Source organism: Phocoena phocoena, chromosome 8, assembly GCF_963924675.1.
Source record: "Phocoena phocoena chromosome 8, mPhoPho1.1, whole genome shotgun sequence".
NCBI lineage: Eukaryota > Metazoa > Chordata > Mammalia > Artiodactyla > Phocoenidae > Phocoena > Phocoena phocoena.
Genome location: NC_089226.1, coordinates 20,970,537 through 20,988,355, shown reverse-complemented (window position 1 = coordinate 20,988,355; position 17,819 = coordinate 20,970,537). Strand labels below are relative to the sequence as shown.

General features: G+C 39.3%; 1 protein-coding gene across 1 annotated transcript in view; it reads left to right on the top strand.

Annotated features, from left to right (window-relative positions):
• Positions 1-17,819, top strand: part of SIK2 (salt inducible kinase 2) — a 127,106-nt gene that overhangs the window by 85,600 nt on the left and 23,687 nt on the right. Inside the window, exons 5-8 of the mRNA XM_065881842.1 lie at positions 10,924-11,048; positions 11,484-11,607; positions 13,944-14,164; positions 15,763-15,915. Of these exons, the coding sequence (XP_065737914.1) occupies positions 10,924-11,048; positions 11,484-11,607; positions 13,944-14,164; positions 15,763-15,915 (623 nt within the window). The remainder of the gene's footprint in view (positions 1-10,923; positions 11,049-11,483; positions 11,608-13,943; positions 14,165-15,762; positions 15,916-17,819) is intronic.

Sequence of the window (17,819 nt, the reverse complement as noted above, 5' to 3'; positions counted from 1 at the left end):
CTTTTTTGTTTTAAAAATACAGTATTAGTGTTTCTGTAATTTATAATATATGTTCATTTCTCCCAGTTTTCCTTCTTCTTTTGGCCCTTCCATTGGTCTCATTCATTTCACTCCTTTCTGCAAACTTTCTGTGGTGCACTTCACTGTAATTTTTTGTTTACTTCTCCTTGAAAGCATCAGCTGCCCTAAAATTGTCCTTCTCAGAGAGGACTCTTGTTTTTTTGAAGTTCTTTACTCTGTAGAAAGAAGGGGAAACCCCTGCTTCACCTTTACATTCCTTTATTGCCAGAACAAAGCTTTCACAAAAACAATACCTTAAAGGAATTCTGGGAGTCATTTCAGGCAGAGAAAGAAAGGTTAGAGGTGGGAGTCATATGCTATAGGAATTACAGTGTCAAAATAGAACATCAGAAAACCTTGCAAACAAAATATGCAGAATATTCCATTAAGGTTATAACCAAGTTTTGCCTGGCTGTAATAATGTCTTCTATAATTCTAGCCTATAGTATAGGTAGATAAACCCAGTATTTCTGTCATTATGTGAAATCTAATTATTTGTTTGTTTTTGCTATTTTTATTTTTGAATATCTGAAATTCAAGGCCTTCTAATTTTTATCTAGAAGACAGGTAAAATCTCAGAGACCTAAAGTTGTTCTCTCTGGTTAAGCTAGTATCACAACTAACATTTATTGAGCCTTCATTATTTGCAGGTACTCTGTTTTCAGATGAAAAAACTGAAACACACAGAGATTAAATAACTTCCTAAGGCAATTCAGATAATAAGTAGCAGACCTGGAATTCAAGCCAGGTGGGATCTTCCCGGACCAAGGCTTGAACCCATGTCCCCTGCATTGGCAGGCGGATTCTTAACCACTGCACCACCAGGGAAGTCCCTTTCATTGGTTTTGATAATTGCAGTACTGTTTCCTCCACGCTATTTTGGCTATGACTATTTAGGCATTAACTTGAGAGTAAATAGATGAAGGACATTTAGTTTTACTCTTCAACTTTCCTAATCTGAAATGTTTATAATGAATACTTAGAGAAGAATTAATATATATGAATTACTCGGAGGAGGTTTTCAGAAAATATCACAATTCAAACAAGGCTTCTCATAAAGAATGTAGAGTTTGATATCAGACAGTACTGGTACAAATTCTGGCTGTGCCATTAGTAGCTGTGTGACCTTGGGCTGATTAATTAACCTCACTGAGCCTAGGTTTCCAAATCTGTTAAACAGAGATTAATCCATTTCTCAGGAACATTGTAGGGATTAGTGATAATGTTAGACACAGAGAGGTCATAGGTAAGATTATGGGCTCTAGAGCCAGGCTACCTGGATTTGAACCCTGGCACTGCACTTAGTAGCTGCATGACCTTGGACACATTACCTAACCTCTCTGTCCTCAGTTTCCTTATCAGTTAAGAGGGAATGACAGAAGTTCATATCTCGTAGTGGTTATTAGTTAATATTTGCAAAGTTCTTAGAACAGTGCCTGGTACATAGTTAGTGCTAGCTAAGATTTTGTTAAATAAATTGGGGGCTTTTTGTTTTGTTTTTTAATATATTTATTTATTTACTTATCTATTTTGGCTGTGCTGGGTCTTAGTTTCGGCAATGCAGACTTCTCAGTTGCAGCATGTGGACTTCTCAGTTGCGGGATGCAGACTCTTAGTTGCGACATGAGGGCTCCTTAGTTGTGGCATGTGAACTCTTAGTTGTGGCATACATGCGGGATCTAGTTCCCCGACCAGGGATCGAACCCAGGCCCCCTGCATTGGGAACACGGAGTCTTACCCACTGGACCACCAGGGAAGTCCCAAATAAATTGTTAATTAAGGTTCCTGGCACCATGTAAACACTCATAAAAGGTAGCTATTATTTGTATTCAGAGTATAATTGATTCCATGTGAAAACAAATTCTGAAAAGTTTGATAGCCATATAACCCCCCCACCGTGTCTTTTTTTTTAATTACCAAGGTTTAAAGCCTTATTAATACAAATCTCAGAGGTACAAGGAAAGTTTATCATTTATATTCTAAATTGTCTCTGCTTGATGTAAATTAATTTTTTTTTTCCTTGGAGGGACCTTCAGTGTAATTAGTAATGTGATATAAGCCTGATTAATCTGACCTGTGCATCACAAGTCACTTGTCTTTAGCCCAAGAGGAATGCTTCCTTTCTGAATTGACCTATGATCTCTGAGTAGCCCATCACCTCTCATGACTGCTTCTAACAACCTTCCTGCTTATTAGAAGACCTTGAGACAGGGTTTCTGTACATATAATTCTAGTTTTGTGCCCTGGAACCGAAAAAGGGTGGGAGAGGCTGAAGCAGGTTTTGTTAGTAAAATATTTATTAAAAGTCTCCCATTTGTTATCCTCCTGCCACTAGTATTATGTAAAATGTGCAAAGAGCTTTTGCATCAGCAAACACAACAAGACCTTGTCTTTATCCTTCAAGCCTACTTAGCACTAGCCGCACATTAAGCCTGGAATATGGAAGACAGCTCAAACGGTTTTGTTTCCTTTTGTTTTGTGTTTCCCCTCTTCACCTCCCTGCGCCTCCCCCACTCCATTTTGGGCTGAGGAAGAGCGTTTACTTGCTTCTTAGCTCACTGAACTCTCTCATTGAACAGATAGATGTCTCACAGTGGTCAGCAGAATCACATTTCATCTCAACTGTGATGATTGTTCTTGTGTCCTCTTGTCAGGTAGGGAGGGAGTGACTGGTGTTTGGAAGTAAACTGTGCAGCTGGCCTCTTGCTGGTGGGCAACAAGGTATGCAGTGATGTCAGCGTTGGCTGATCGGTATTCAGTTTGTGCAGTGGGTCAGCTCCGTCTCCACACTCTACTACCTTTCATTTGTCCGCTTTCATTTCCTCATAATTGTCTTCTTCGTTCCTATTATAATAACTACAAAAGATGTGTAACTCTTCAGCAAGACTGGATATCTGAATTCTACTGGTAATTTTAGAAACAAGGATAAATTTAACCCTAAAACCATCTGCTTCTCTGTAGGAGGATTTTTAAAATTATAAATTAGACATTATAACACACTGCTGGAGATTAAAAATTGCCTTGGTTGTGTTGATTCCTAGAAATCATTTACTTTCTCTTAGCTTGAAGACTGGTTTTCAAAGTTTTGGTTGCTTTTTTCCTTTTTAAAATAATGACTTAAATTGTTTACCTAACGACTTCTATTTAGTCTTTGTTATTTAAATATTAAATCTTGAAAGTATTTAGTAATTATAATTATCTTGCAACAATAAACAGCGACAAACTGTTTAACACCTGTATCTTTTTCACAACCTCCGTTTCATTCTTTATTTCCTGGCTACTGGAAGAGTGGTCTGGGGACCAGCGTGAGCATCACTTGCGATGTCTGTTAGAAGTGCAGACTCTCAATCCCACCCCTCGGCCTACTGAATCAGAACCTGCATTTTAGCAGGTTCCCCAGATGATTTGTATGCATGCTAATGTTTGATCTATTTCACTCCGACAGTATTCACTAATGTGCTTTGTTCCCATCAGACAGTTATCAGCTTATTTACTCTGTGTAAGGAAGGCCCTGTTATTCCTAAAACGTTAGCCCTTTGCTAATGATGATTGGGCACTGATAATTTATGTGATTTAGTGACGACAGTAATAATAATTGATTTTTGTTATCAGGAAGATTCAGGTCAGTCACTTTCAAAATATAAAGCAGAAAACAATAATAGTAGTTCTAATACTGTTTTCAAATATATCCATGGTCTGTTACTAGTTAGATGTGAGGTAATTAAAAGACTCAGCTTTTAAGGCCAAGTTGATTTCCATGAGTCAGTCAACACTAATTAATGTGGTTAGAGACTACCCCAAACACTCTCTTCTATCAACATTTTAGGCCACACAGAAACCAGGTGAGAAAATATGGATATATCAGGAAATCTCAAAACTAACGTTAAAGTAAAAACTTGGAGTACATGCCTTAGCGTTGTAGGGATAGGAACATAAATCATCTTCCCATGAAAAGGACAAGATGTGTCTATTTTAACACATTCTTATAATCAATATAGATTTCTAAAATGAATGTAGGTGTATATTTGACATTTACTTTGCAAACATCTTAATTATTCCCATTCATTTATTAAGGATGCTTTTAACATAGCATTCAATATTGTAGAGATGAGAAAGCCCTCACTTGTTGACTTCTGCTAGCAGAGGGATAAATTAGAAAATCTCTCATCTCTATATAATGTAAAGGACTTTTCCTGGGTTTATAACAGCCTTATCTCCAATTTTAAGTTGGATTAAACTTCTCTGACTATAAGGCCTTACAACAAAAAAAATAAAACAACTTCTCTGACTAGTGACGTTCTTAGAACATCTGTGGTATAGTAAAAAAAAAAAAAAAGAACACCTGGCTTGGAGTTCAAAGGCCCTGTATTTGAATACTGGCTAAGCTACTTGCAGCTGTAGATATTTGGGCAATTCAGTTAGCTACTTTCAGCTTCAGTTTCCCCCTTTGTAAGGTAAGGACATTCATACCTCACAGGGCTGTCATCATGATTAAATGAGATAATATATACAAAAATACCAAGTGTGTAATGCCTAGTCCAAAGTAGGCAAGACATAAATGGTTTTGGGATTTGATTATAATTCATACACCATGTGAAGGACTAGTTGTCATTTTGTTTCAAAAACTTCTTACGATTTCATATCTTAAAATTGTGAAGCTAAGAGGTTCTTTGAGAAAGATTTGTCTTTTCCCTACTGTGCTCAAGAAATGTTGAAAATCTTGATTGATCTGACAAATTCAAGGTATGTTATGAGTGAGAGTTCAAGCAATTACTCCCACCAATTACTCCCATACAAATGACAAATTACCGCAGAGGAAAAAAACTTCTTTATACCTTCAAAATTTTGTCAGAGTTGTTTAGTCAATCATGTATGAATAAAAATAGTATCAAAATAATGCTAGTCTGAACCCTGAATTGGAGTGAGAAGTATCAGTATGAATTCATGGGTTATTGTTTTTTCTTAATACATATACATATGGACAGGCACAAAAACAGATATAGGAATGTGTGTATGTGTGTGTGTGTGTGTGTGTGTGTGTGTGTGTGTGTGTGTACACTGATAAGCATTCATATGTATATTTCCTCTGTTTGATGACAGGGCCTAGACTCAGTGACAGCCCAGTTGCAGTGAGTACATCTAGGTCTTAGTCTTGGTTTCTAAATACCATTCCTCTGTAAAAGGAATCAGGGCGGGCTTCCCTGGTGGTGCAGTGGTTGGGAGTCCACCTGCCGATGCAGGGGACGCGGGTTCGTGCCCCAGTCCAGGAGGATCCCACGTGCCGCGGAGCGGCTGGGCCCGTGAGCCATGGCCGCTGAACCTGCGCGTCCGGAGCCTGTGCTCCGCAACGGGAGAGGCCACAGCAGTGAGAGGCCTGTGTACCACAAAAAAAAAAAAAGGAATCAGGGCTCCTTGGAAAAGCAGTTGATTCATGGGATGGGGCAGGAAAGTACAAGATGAGCCTGGAACATCTGGTACCAAGAGATAAGGAAATACTTAAAATGAAATTTTATAAGGATGGGGGCATGTTGAAAGGATACAGGAGCCAACCTGAATTAGCTCCTAGTGGCCAAAGCTGGAACTATTTAAGCATCAAAATAAATAACAATAGTATTGAATTATAACCCAAAGAATAAAATAAATACTTATGATGAATATAATATGACAGTATTGTAAAAAATAAACAAATAGTTTAATGAGTAAATAAATAAGAGGGGAAGAAGGGACAACTCTTGAAGAGTTGTAATTAATAACTGTAGAAGGAATGAGGGAAATGAAAGCTCACCGTTAGAACACCACAGTAATCGTTGCTGCAATCAAGATCTGCCAACGAATGCTAAATTAATGGGTGAAAGTTTAAGGAGAAACAGGGTATATATAGACTCAATATATCTTTAAAATATTTATTAATCTCAAGGGGAAAAATAGTAACTTTATAATGGGGTAACCCAGAAGACACCACCTTAATCCATAGATCAAGGTTAACTCCACCAATAATTAAGCCATAATACCTGCACCCCATCATATGATGCCCTGAGAAGAGCACTTCACCTCTGTGATGTTCTTCCCAAAAAGCAATCATTTTAATCTAATCATGAGAAAACATCCAGCAAACCGAAACTGAGAGACAGTCTACAAAATACCTGACCAGCACTGGTCATGGTCAAGAAAGACAAGGAGAGACTGAGGAGCTATTAGAAATTAGAGAAGACTAAGGAGTCATGACAACTAAGTGCATTGTGGAACCCTGCAGTGAGAGAGGACGTTAGAGAGAACACTGGCGAAATCTTAATGAAGTCCATGGTTTAATTAATAGTACTGAATCAGTGTTACTTTTTTTTTAATTAATTATTATTATTATTATTTTTTGACTGTGTTGGGTCTTCGTTGCTGCGCACAGGCTTTCTCTAGTTGCGGTGAGCGGGGGCTACTCTTCGTTGCGGTGCACGGGCTTCTCATTGCGGTGGCTTATCTTGTTGCAGAGCAAGGGCTGTAGGTGCGTGCAGGCTTCAGTAGTTGTGGTGTGCAGGCTCAGTGGCTTGGCTTATGGGCTCTAGAGCACGGGCTCAGTAGTTGTGGCGCACAGGCTTAGTTGCTCCGAGTCATGTGGGATCTTCCCGGACCAGGGCTTGAACCCGTGTCCCCCGCATTGTCAGGCGGATTCTTAACCACTGCGCCACCAAGGAAGCCCAGTGTTACTTTCTTAGTTTTGATAATTTTACTAATAGAGTTATGTAAAATGTTAACATTAGGGAAGGAAGTTGGATAAAGGGCATAGGGAATTCTTCTCACTTTATTGTTGCAACTCTTCTGTAAAACTATTTGGAAATTAAAAGTTAAAAATATCAAAGTGAATCCAACATAGCATGGCATACATTCTATGACAGAGAAACAGGAAGCAAAAAAGTGTCTGAGGGACATAGCAGCCATCATTTGAGATATTAACTTGTAGATCAGAACATTTGAGAAGACATTAAACTAGACATTAAACTTTCCTTTCCAGCAAAGCCAGGCTGGGTCTGGGTCTAGCATAGAGAGGAATGCCCATGTGACTGTTTTCATAATGCTTTTCAAAAGTCAGGTGATAATGTGGGGTCTTTGATTATTCTCTGTTGTTATGAGACTATCTTCTGTGTTTGCACAGTGGTTGACACATGTATGCACTCAAATGTTTAATGAAGGAAGCAATGAATTTGGTTGGTGTGATGAAACATTAAGTAACCATTCCACATGAATAAATAGTGATAAGAAAGAAATCCTGGGACTTCCCTGGTAGTCCAGTGGCTAAGACTCCACACTCCCAATGCAGGGAGCCCGGGTTTGATCCCTGGTCAGGGAACTAGATCCCACATGCTGCAACTAAGAGTTTGCATGCCACAACTAAAGATCCCACATGTGGCAACAAAGTCCTGGAGCAGCCAAATAAATAATAAATTTTTAAAGAAACATTAAAGAAAAAAATCCTGCATAGCTCTGCCGTTTTCGTATTTCATCCCTCTTGCTCGCCCCTCATTTCACTATATGCTTTTAGGCAGAAAGCTGCAGACTGTGAATGAAGCAAATTGTCCAGATTCCTGTGAAGAAATAAAAAGGCTTTTATTTTTAAGTGTTTTCCCATTGCCACTTCTTAAACCTGACAATTATTAACCTGCTCAAAAATAGCTACATATCACTGTACCAGAGAAAGACATAAAGGTGGTTAACAGTGAGAGCTCTGTAGCCAGACTTGGTAAGTCTGCAATTTAGTGTAACCTCTAGCAAGGTACTTAACTTTCTACCCTCACTCTTTCCTAAAATAAGGCTACCTCATGGGGTTACTAAGAAGAAATTATCTTAGGAGAGCTTAGGTCAGCTTCTGACACTTTTAAAAGACACGATGACAACATATTCATTCAGCAAACCTTTGTTAAACAGCTGCTGTGTGCTGACAGTGTACTAAGTCCTAGGGGAACAGACATATATCATTTCCCCCTTCTCTACTCTCAAGGAGTTTAGTCTGATAGAGAAGACGGATAAGTAAAACAAGAAGAAGAATTGCTATTCTTCTCTTCTGTTGAGTAGCGTACTCAGTGGCTACTGTTTATTGAGCACCTGCTTTGTTCCAATAGCATGCCTAAAGCATTATTATGTTATCTACTTATGATGTAAGTGTACTTATCTACATATACTCACTTATTGTGAGTATATGTTACTCATAATAACTTTGTGAAGTGTAGACATTGTCCCCATTTTGCAAAGAAATTAAGTAATTTGCCCGAGATCACACCGCTAAGAGGAAAACCCAAGATTTGCCTGACTCCAAAGCTTTCCTTAACCCATACATCAGATGATTACAAGTAAAATATTTAAGTGCTTTGACAGGGTTATAGAAGACATCTACATAAATGCTATTATAATAATTTTAATGAACCTGATTTTCTTTCAGTGCTTCTCTTAATGTTCCTACAGACTCAAGTTCCTGTTTTCTTCAGTAACCTACAGAAAATAGAAGTAACATCTGTTTAGTACCCTTTTTCTTCTAAGGTAACAGGACGCTTTCTTTGTCCCAGATGTGTACAGCCAAGGTTGAGACTAGGCTACTACAGGCACCATGGTGCTTTCCTAGTTTTTGCTCTCTTCCTGCCTATGAAGTGTCCAGTGAGAGAGCCTAGGGGAGTAAAGAGTCCAGGCCACCTTCCTGACAGACCTCTGTCCCAGTCACTCTTTGAGTTCGTTCTACAAGAGTCAGGGAAGGTTCAGAATGAAGGAGTTCTGGAATGGCTCTGTGAGACGTTAAAACGTTCCAGTGCTATTTAGAGAGTATTCTCAACTTACATGTGCTAAAACTCATCCTGTGATTACGGTTTAAAGTACAGCAATTATTGGACCTACTTCATGATCTCCAAACACACTTCCCAGAGCTTCTTGGGCTTTTCTGTGAGTGAAAGTAACATTTTCCTCTTTAAATGTTATTTGAACATCTAGTCCTTGGATCGTTTGAGAGTATAGTTTTTCTAGAAAATTAGAAACACCTATCAATATGGACACATGGGTTGTGATGTGATGTGAGTGGTTAGTCCTACAGGTGGAATTGAGAAGATAAGACCTCTCTGACAGTCATTTTGGAAAGCCGAGCGTAGGACTGAACTGCAGTTACGTTGTGGAGTACGCCTCATACTCCTGGATGCCAAGGACAGGCCACAGCTGTGTTCCACCAGGTTTAGATGCACCATCTCTTTCCCCACATACACCATCTTTTCTCTCATGAACCCCTAAGCTTCTCCACACTGTCTTTACCCTTCCTGTGTATTTTCTCAGGACCCTTTTCTCTGAAAGGCAGTAATTGGTAATGATGGCTTTGGTAGCTGACACTTCACATCTACTGTGCTCCAGGCATTTTACATTCTTAGTCTCATTTAATCCTCACAGCATCCTATCTGGGTAGGTGGATTATCCCCTCACTTATAGATACAGAAAATAAGGTTCAGGAAAATTAAATAATTTACGTAGGGGCCTTGAGGCTAGAAAGTGGCAAAACTGGAAATCAGCTGTAGGTCTCCCTTACTTCATAGGTCGTACTCTGCCATGAGGCTGTGGTGTTGGGGATCATGACTGTTTCTGTTACTACTGCTTATGTCAGAGAGCTAGGAGAATGCCTCCCCTAAGGTACAGAAGCACACCATAGTCTCAGGGTGTGAGTGGAGTGTGAGTTTCTGTTAACTCATTGGATCCCCATAACAACCCGCTGACTACAATGTTTCAGTGTTACAACTGGGGAGACTGAGGCTCACAAAGACTGAACGCATGTCACGCAGCCAGTCAGTCTGGCGCCGGAGACTTGTTCCAGTCCCCTTGGGGCACCACCGAAAGCTCACTCTCCATGCACTGTGTACACCAGCCAGAGTAGAGCCAGTTCCCATCACTGAGGTGTATCCTTCAGCCAGGAGTCTGTTGCAGCATGAGACATTTTGGCTCTAACTTACAAAACAACAGAAATTTGTTCCTTCACTAAGACCATGTGACTATGTGAAGGCTTAGCAAAAGAGCACAAGCTTGCATTTATACCAAATCTCACTGCATTTGTCTTCCGCTGTAACTTTCATGCATATTGAAGGCATCTGAGTACAGTGTTTCCAGAGGGCATGCTGTTTATCAAAGCTGCAGATTCAGTGTGACTAATATCATAAGGAGCAGGCCATTAACTATTTTGAAGTATAATGCCACCGGTTCCATAAATGAGTAAACAAGTGATATTGGTGATAGGTGGCCTGTGGCTGGGCCACATGGCCATTGCATGTTAATGAGCTATTCAGATAAGTATCTGCCTAATTCAGGATGTGCGGGCCAACACTTAGAGAGCTGTTACTTAGGAAACACTGTCCTCAGTTGCCTTAAAATGTTATATTTATCTTGCTAGCCTGGGGCTGTGAGAGCAGCCGGTCCCTTGGTTGTGTTTAGGTAAATATCTTAGAGTTTTACTCATTTGTTTCTTTTTTTATAAACCATATAAGCTCAAGAGCTCTTAATCATGGAGTAATTGAAATTCTAAGATTATCAAATTCAAGTTGATTGTCCATATCAGTGGACTTTTCTTTCAGCCTTAAAAATACAAGAGATAAAGTCTTTTTCCAGCCTTTCGCTCATTCTCTTTGAGAAGAAAACTTAATTCATTAACACATTCATTCAACAAATATTTACTGAATACTTAATATTTGCTATTCATTGTGCTGAGTGCTAAGGAAACATCATAAGATACATGCCATCGCATACTCACAGAGTGAATAGTGGTGATATTGTTAATGTAGCATATTATAAAATTATTATGAGAAATTCAGTATAGTTTGAGAGCACAGATGAAAGTAACATTTATTTCCATCCCAATAGATTTCGGTTTTGGAAATTTCTTTAAAAGTGGTGAACTGCTGGCAACATGGTGTGGCAGCCCCCCTTATGCAGCCCCAGAAGTCTTTGAAGGGCAGCAGTATGAAGGACCACAGCTGGATATTTGGGTATTTCTTTGCTTTGCTGTGTTAAATGCATCTATAATGATAATACTTGGTACTCTGGCCCATCTCGGAATCTCTCGGTGCCTAACACATAGTCAATAGTTCATACTTTCCCTGTCCACTGGACTAAAATTAGTCAGAGCATCTTGAATTAGATTCTAGGAAAGAATTTCTAGGGAAAGATGTTATCATACTAATATCAGCAATGATTTAAAGTTTAATCAAAATGATTTAATTTAATTCTTTTGGTATTTATTATAGGATGCTTTATTGCACTGGTCAGCATTTCAGATTTTTTTTTTTTAATTCTGAGAAAATAGTAAATTCAAACAGGAATTTTTCAGTCCATATGATTTTAAGAGCCCTGAGGATATTTAGGAAAACAAAGAGTGTTTGAAGTTCTCAGTAGAAAAGAGACTGCATTGTTTTCTTCCCTAGAGCATGGGAGTTGTTCTTTACGTCCTTGTCTGTGGAGCTCTACCTTTTGATGGACCGACTCTTCCAATTTTGAGGCAGAGAGTGTTAGAAGGAAGATTCCGGATTCCGTATTTCATGTCAGAAGGTAACAACCTGTTTATTTTAAAATTATGTTTTACAGAATTTGTTCTGAAAATGAGTGCCTAAACAAAGGCTTCTCTTTTTCTAAGTTTGGGTGCCAAATAAAGTGACCGAGTCACTTTAAAAGCCGTAGAAATAAGCAACCCCTTCCATGTAGGTGAGAGAAATTCTAACCTTCCTACTCATAACTGGAAACAGAAAATTTCCCAGATTAAGAACAGCAAGTCTTCCCATTTACCCTTGTCTATAAATGTCCCAGGTTTATTTATATTTTTATATATATTTATTGGAGTATAAATGCTTTACAATGTTGTGTTAGTTTCTGCTGTACGACAAAGTGCCTCAGTTATACATATACATATGTTCCCATATCTCTTTCCTCTTGCGTCTCCCTCCCTCCCACCCTCCCTATCCCACCCCTCTAGGTCATCACAAAGCACCCAGTTGATCTCCCTGTGCTATGCAGCTGCTTCCCACTAACTAGCTATTTTACATTTGGTAGTATATATATGTCAGTGCTACTCTCTCACTTCGTCCCAGCTTCCCCTTCCCCCCGGTGTCCTCAATTCCATTCTCTAGTAGGTCTGCATCTTCATTCCTGCCCTGCCACTAGGTTCATCAGTACCGTTTTTTTAGATTCCATATATGTGTATTAGCATACAGTATTTGTTTTTCTCTTTCTGACTTACTTCACTCTGTATGACAGACTCTAGGTCCATCCACCTCATTACAAATGACTCAATTTCATTCCCTTTTATGGCTGAGTAATATTCCATTGTATATATGTACCACATCTTCTTTATCCATTCATCTGTCAATGGACATTTAGGTTGCTTCCATGTCCTGGCTATTGTACATAGTGCTGCAGTGAACATTGTGGTATATGTATCTTTTTGAATTACGGTTTTCTCAGCACATATGCCTAGTAGTGGAATTGCTGGGTGATATGGTAATTCTATTTTTAGTTTTTTAAGGAACCTCCATACTGTTCTGCATAGTGACTGTATCAATTTACATTCCCACCAGCGGTGCAGGAGAGTTCCCTTTTCTCCACACCCTCTCTAGCATTTATTGTTTGTAGATTTTTTGATGATGGCCATTCTGACCGGTGTGAGGTGATACCTCATCTTTTCCAACCACAACGCTAGGAGACTAGATATCAATTACAGGGAAAAAAACTGTAAAAAATACAAACACGTGGAGGCTAAACAATACACTACTAAACAACCAGGTTTATTTTAGACTTAGAGAAGCCTTTTGTAGATACAGATTCACAACCATTTCACTCTAAGTATGAAATGGATTTTCCCACATCTTTTGGTGGGAAGTTACAAAATTAAATTTTTAAATTAAATTTAAAACCAACTAGCAAAACTATTGAACTAAGATGAAGTGCCATAATCCCTTCCAGTCTTGTATTGGTTTGCTGCATGGGCAGCAGTTAAATTTACTCAGTTTAGATTTTGGTTTTTATCCTTAATTTGCGTGTTCCTGGTAACAGAAGTAATGTTCTAGTAGTTAAGAGGATAGATTTTGGAGCCAGACCACCTGGTTTTCATCCTGAGTCCACCACTTACAGACAGTCTGGCCTTGGCAAGTTATATCTCTGTGCTTCAGTTTCCTCAGTCTATAAATGGAAATAACAATAGTTTCTAAAAGGGGTATTGTGGGGATTAATTAAATTAAGCTCTGTAAAGCTCTTAGCATGGTGCCTAGAACATAGCAAGTGATAAAAGGCTAGTTTATGTGGGGGTAGTAAAGAATATGATGTCAGCTCAGAGAATAAGCTAGTGCCCAGGGTTGTAGCAGTGCAGTTTACTTAGTGTCATCAGAAGTGTCTAGTGTTTCATGTACATTTTTCTCAGTTGCACTGATACGGAGAATAGCAACAGTCCCTTGGAGAGCTCCAGCCTCACTTAATAGCCTTAGTGTATCAACCTCAGAAGTGACTGTAAGGAACCGTTTATTATTTGCTTTTTCTAGGAAGAAGGCTTGTTTTTTTCTTTAGTGGAAATCTAAGTCTGTGTCTAGATATTGTAAGTTGAGAAATTCAGTAAAAAGGTTCATTAAGTACAGAATTGGATAGATCTATACCCTCCTGTTTTTTCTTAAGTATTCATTCACAGTGATGGTTAATTTTGTGCGCCAGCATTCATCATGTGAACTTGACAAATACAAGTAGCCTTCAGGTATTCATTTATTCATTTGACCTTCTGCTTTCCAGTGGGCACTGTGGAGGATACAAAGATTAACACCATTGTACAAAGTCACATGAGTCAAGTCAATACCCCAAAGTGCAAGGTGATTTACGTGACTTTTGTAACATTGTGTTTTCTGTAGATTGTGAGCACCTTATTCGAAGGATGTTGGTCCTAGACCCGTCCAAACGGCTAACCATAGCTCAAATCAAGGAGCATAAGTGGATGCTCGTAGAAGTTCCTGTACAGAGAACTGTTCTCTATCCACAAGGGCAAGAAAATGAGCCATCCATTGGGGAGTTTAATGAACAGGTTCTGCGATTGATGCACGGCCTTGGAATAGATCAACAGAAAACCATTGAGGTAAAGTGGTCAGAGATTCGACTCAAGAAATTTTAGAACTCTGTTGTACTTAGTAACTTGAAATTTCATGCTCATACCTGTCGTCCTGGTCTTTTAGCCATCCCAGTACCTAGGCCTACTGTTCAGTGTTCCCTGAAGATTTCATCACACTATATTTATGTTTGTTTTTAATCAATATAAAAATTCCTCCCTTTGCCCCAACTGCCAAAAAAATTCAAAAGGAAGTGTTTATATAGGATTGAGAAAAGACAAAGATGGAAGCTTAGCAAATACAAAGTAGAAAGCTTCTTCTAAGATGAAACATGAAGTTCTATACAGGTAATAAGCTAGTTTATATGAAACATAAATGTGCAGATATGGAACAAGGCTGAGGGCTGAGCAGGAAACAAGAAGGGTAGGCATCGGGTTTAGGTTGTGAACTGAAGAAACTCAGAAGGCAAAAACAGGTGGATTCCTGATTTGGAAGTTTTATGGGTCATAGAACTGAGAAGGTCATGAACCTAGGAAATTCCTTGGCAGCTTTGTTTCTGTCCTTTAACAGCTGGCATGTGCATAGGATATACATATGTTTAATAACCCTGCAACAGGCAAAGAACAAACAGTGTTTTTCAGGATGAAGCATGACAAGAAAGACTATAAAACGCCCCCCTGTGAAGATAAAGTGCTCCAAACTGTGCTGCCTTTTCCTTCATTGCAGTCATAAATGAAACCAGACTGCTTTCCTGCTTTGCTCATCACGTGCTTAGAGAGGTTTTTTTGTACTTGCCCTTGAAGGCAGCTGTGAGTGCAGTTCCCCGGCCTGTGATGTTTGCTGCCAGTGCTCTGCATCTGAGCTGTACTGCACAGCACTCATGCAGCCTGTCATGTGGAATTAGACGCCAAAGGAGCCATTGTTTTGCTGTTCCGTTAGTATCCTGGGAGAGCTGGCCAGCTAGGGATGTGAAAAATTGGGAAGTGACTTTATTTTCAAGGTTTCAAGAGGGTTGGACCGCAAAAACAAGAGGAAAAAATTACCTAAGAATGGAGACCCAGCGTCTCTCAACCTAGCATCCAGATGTCATTCTCCAGCCCAAAATAATCACCAGAAATTTCCCCAAAGACTTTAATCATTGACTTCAGGGTTTGCAATGGTTTGGACTTGTGTCGAGGCTGTGGAATTAGAGCCTCTGGGCTCAGGTTACTAAACAACCTTACAGCCTAGTTGCAGCTATGAGATGGCACCATATAACGGCATTGGGGAATGTCTGCATGAGACAATGATGGCATTTTCTCTGAATGCAAAAAAATAAATGGATCCTATTAATGTAAAAGAGCCAGTCAAGTCATTCAGAGGTATCATCCTTTATACAATTAATAAAGTTATCTGTCTTCTATTCTAAATTCTGGAATAGTTTTCGTTTTGAGGCATACTTTGCTTGTTACTTTGCTTGTTTTTAAGAACACATGGTGTCTTCCCTCCTTTTTTAATTTATTTTTCAAATTTTATTGAAGTATAGTTGATTTACAATGTTGTGTTTTTCCCTCATTTTTTAGAAAGGTTTAAATCATTGAATTGGTTTTTATGGTTCTCTGCCTTTGGCACTTGTTTTCTTTTCCAGGCTTTGCAGAACAAGAGCTATAACCACTTTGCTGCCATCTATTACTTGTTGGTGGAGCGCCTGAAATCACATAGGAGCAGTTTTCCTGTGGAGCAGAGACTTGATGCCCGCCAGCGTCGGCCTAGCACCATCGCCGAACAAACAGTTGCCAAGGTAACACCCCATTAGCCAATAGTCTTATCTGTGCATGTGCCTGTTCACATGTTTGACACATTTTTCATCGTGTAGTACAAAGGGTTAGGATTTCATCCTCTACACCTTGTTTTTCTGTAAAGTTTTTTTCTGTCATCATTCACTAGATCCTCAAGTGTTTGATCATCTTCCTATTTTTAAGGATTAAGTTTATTTCAAACAGTTTTTTTCTTTAAGAGATTTCTCATTTTTTTTATCATTCACTTATGTTAAGAATTATTGTAACTAGCCTGTACATTCAATTTCATTTAACAAATTTTTATTGCAGGTTTACTATATAAACTTCTTTTATTAGACACTACAGGGAAGAGGATGTATAAAAGAGTCGTTGCCCTCAGAGTCATTACATTATAGAAGCAAAATAAGACAACATCATGAATAACCATCATTCAAAACAGAGAAAGGGCAAAATTTAGAAGATACTGTGAATATCATTTTGATAGAGAAAACCTTTTTTAAATAAAGGGCAAAGGGAGGGGCTTCCCTGGTGGCGCAGTGGTTGCGAGTCCGCCTGCCAATGCAGGGGACACGGGTTCGTGCCCCGGTCCGGAAGATCCCACGTGCTGCGGAGCGGCTTGGCCCGTGAGCCATGGCCACTGAGCCTGCGCGCCCGGAGCCTGTGCTCCGTAGCAGGAGAGGCCACAACAGTGAGAGGCCCGCGTACCGCAAAAAAAAAAAAAAAAAAAAAAAAGGGCAAAGGGGAGAGAGATGCATCTGATTGGGAAGGCTTTGGGGGAGAGGCGGCATTCAAGGTAGAGCTTCACAGCTGTGTAGGACTTTGTTAGGGAGAGGCAGTGGTTAAAGGCATTGTACGTAGGCAGAAGCAGTGTGAGCAGAAGTACTAAAGTGAGCAAGCATAGGACTTGTTCAACTAAATTCACTTGAATTAAAGAATAGGGAAATGAAAGAGTTAGAGTGCTAAGTTGAAGCCATGTTGTGAAGGGCTTTGAATGCCAAGGTAAAGAGTTTACTAATAAATCAGGAAGAAATGAGGAACTACTGAAGCCTGTTAAGCAAAAAAGCGATAAAATTATATCCATACTTCAAGCTAGCAATCTGGTAACATTGGGAAGGATACATTGGCTACGGAAGACAAGAAATTTGGAGAGAGCTGTTTAGGAGATGATTGTAGTAGTTGAGATGAGAAACACTGAAGACTTGAGCTAATACTGTGCCGGTAGAAGGAAACAGGAAGGGAAAAGTGTAAGGAACATTTCAGAGGTAGACTCTGGATGAACTTAGCACTGATCTGGAGAGGCAGCGCAATGTGATGGTTTAAAGTAGGGACTCAAGCACATCCCAGATTCTGCCGTTTCCTGCTGTGGACCTTAAAAAAGTTACTTAAGGTCTTTCTCTGCCTCAGTTTCCCAAGCTTTAAAGTGGGAATAATTATAGGATGTTAAGACGTTTAAGTTAGGTAATAATTGTTCAGCACTTAAAACAGTGCTATATAAGTGTTTGTTATATAAAGTAATAAATCAATGTTGGGGAGGAAGGGATGACAAATTACAGATGACTCCATTGTTGAGCCCAAGGCTGAGGGAGTTGTGGTGGCAGAGACTTAGCTGCTTATGAGGAACAATGGATCTGAGTCCCTGGAGAGAGGCTAGGGCTTAGGAGAATTGGGAGATCACCTGCATAGAGGTTGAGAAGAGGAGTGGTTCGTTCACATGATCTATTAGGATTTCCATCTACTTATGTGAGTACTTACTTTATTTAAAGTGCAAGTAAGAATCATAGTAAGGGACTTTAACACCCCACTTTCACCAACGGACAGATCATCCAAAATGAAAATACATAAGGAAATACAAGCTTTAAATGATACATTAAACAAGAAGGACTTAATTGACATTTATAGGACATTC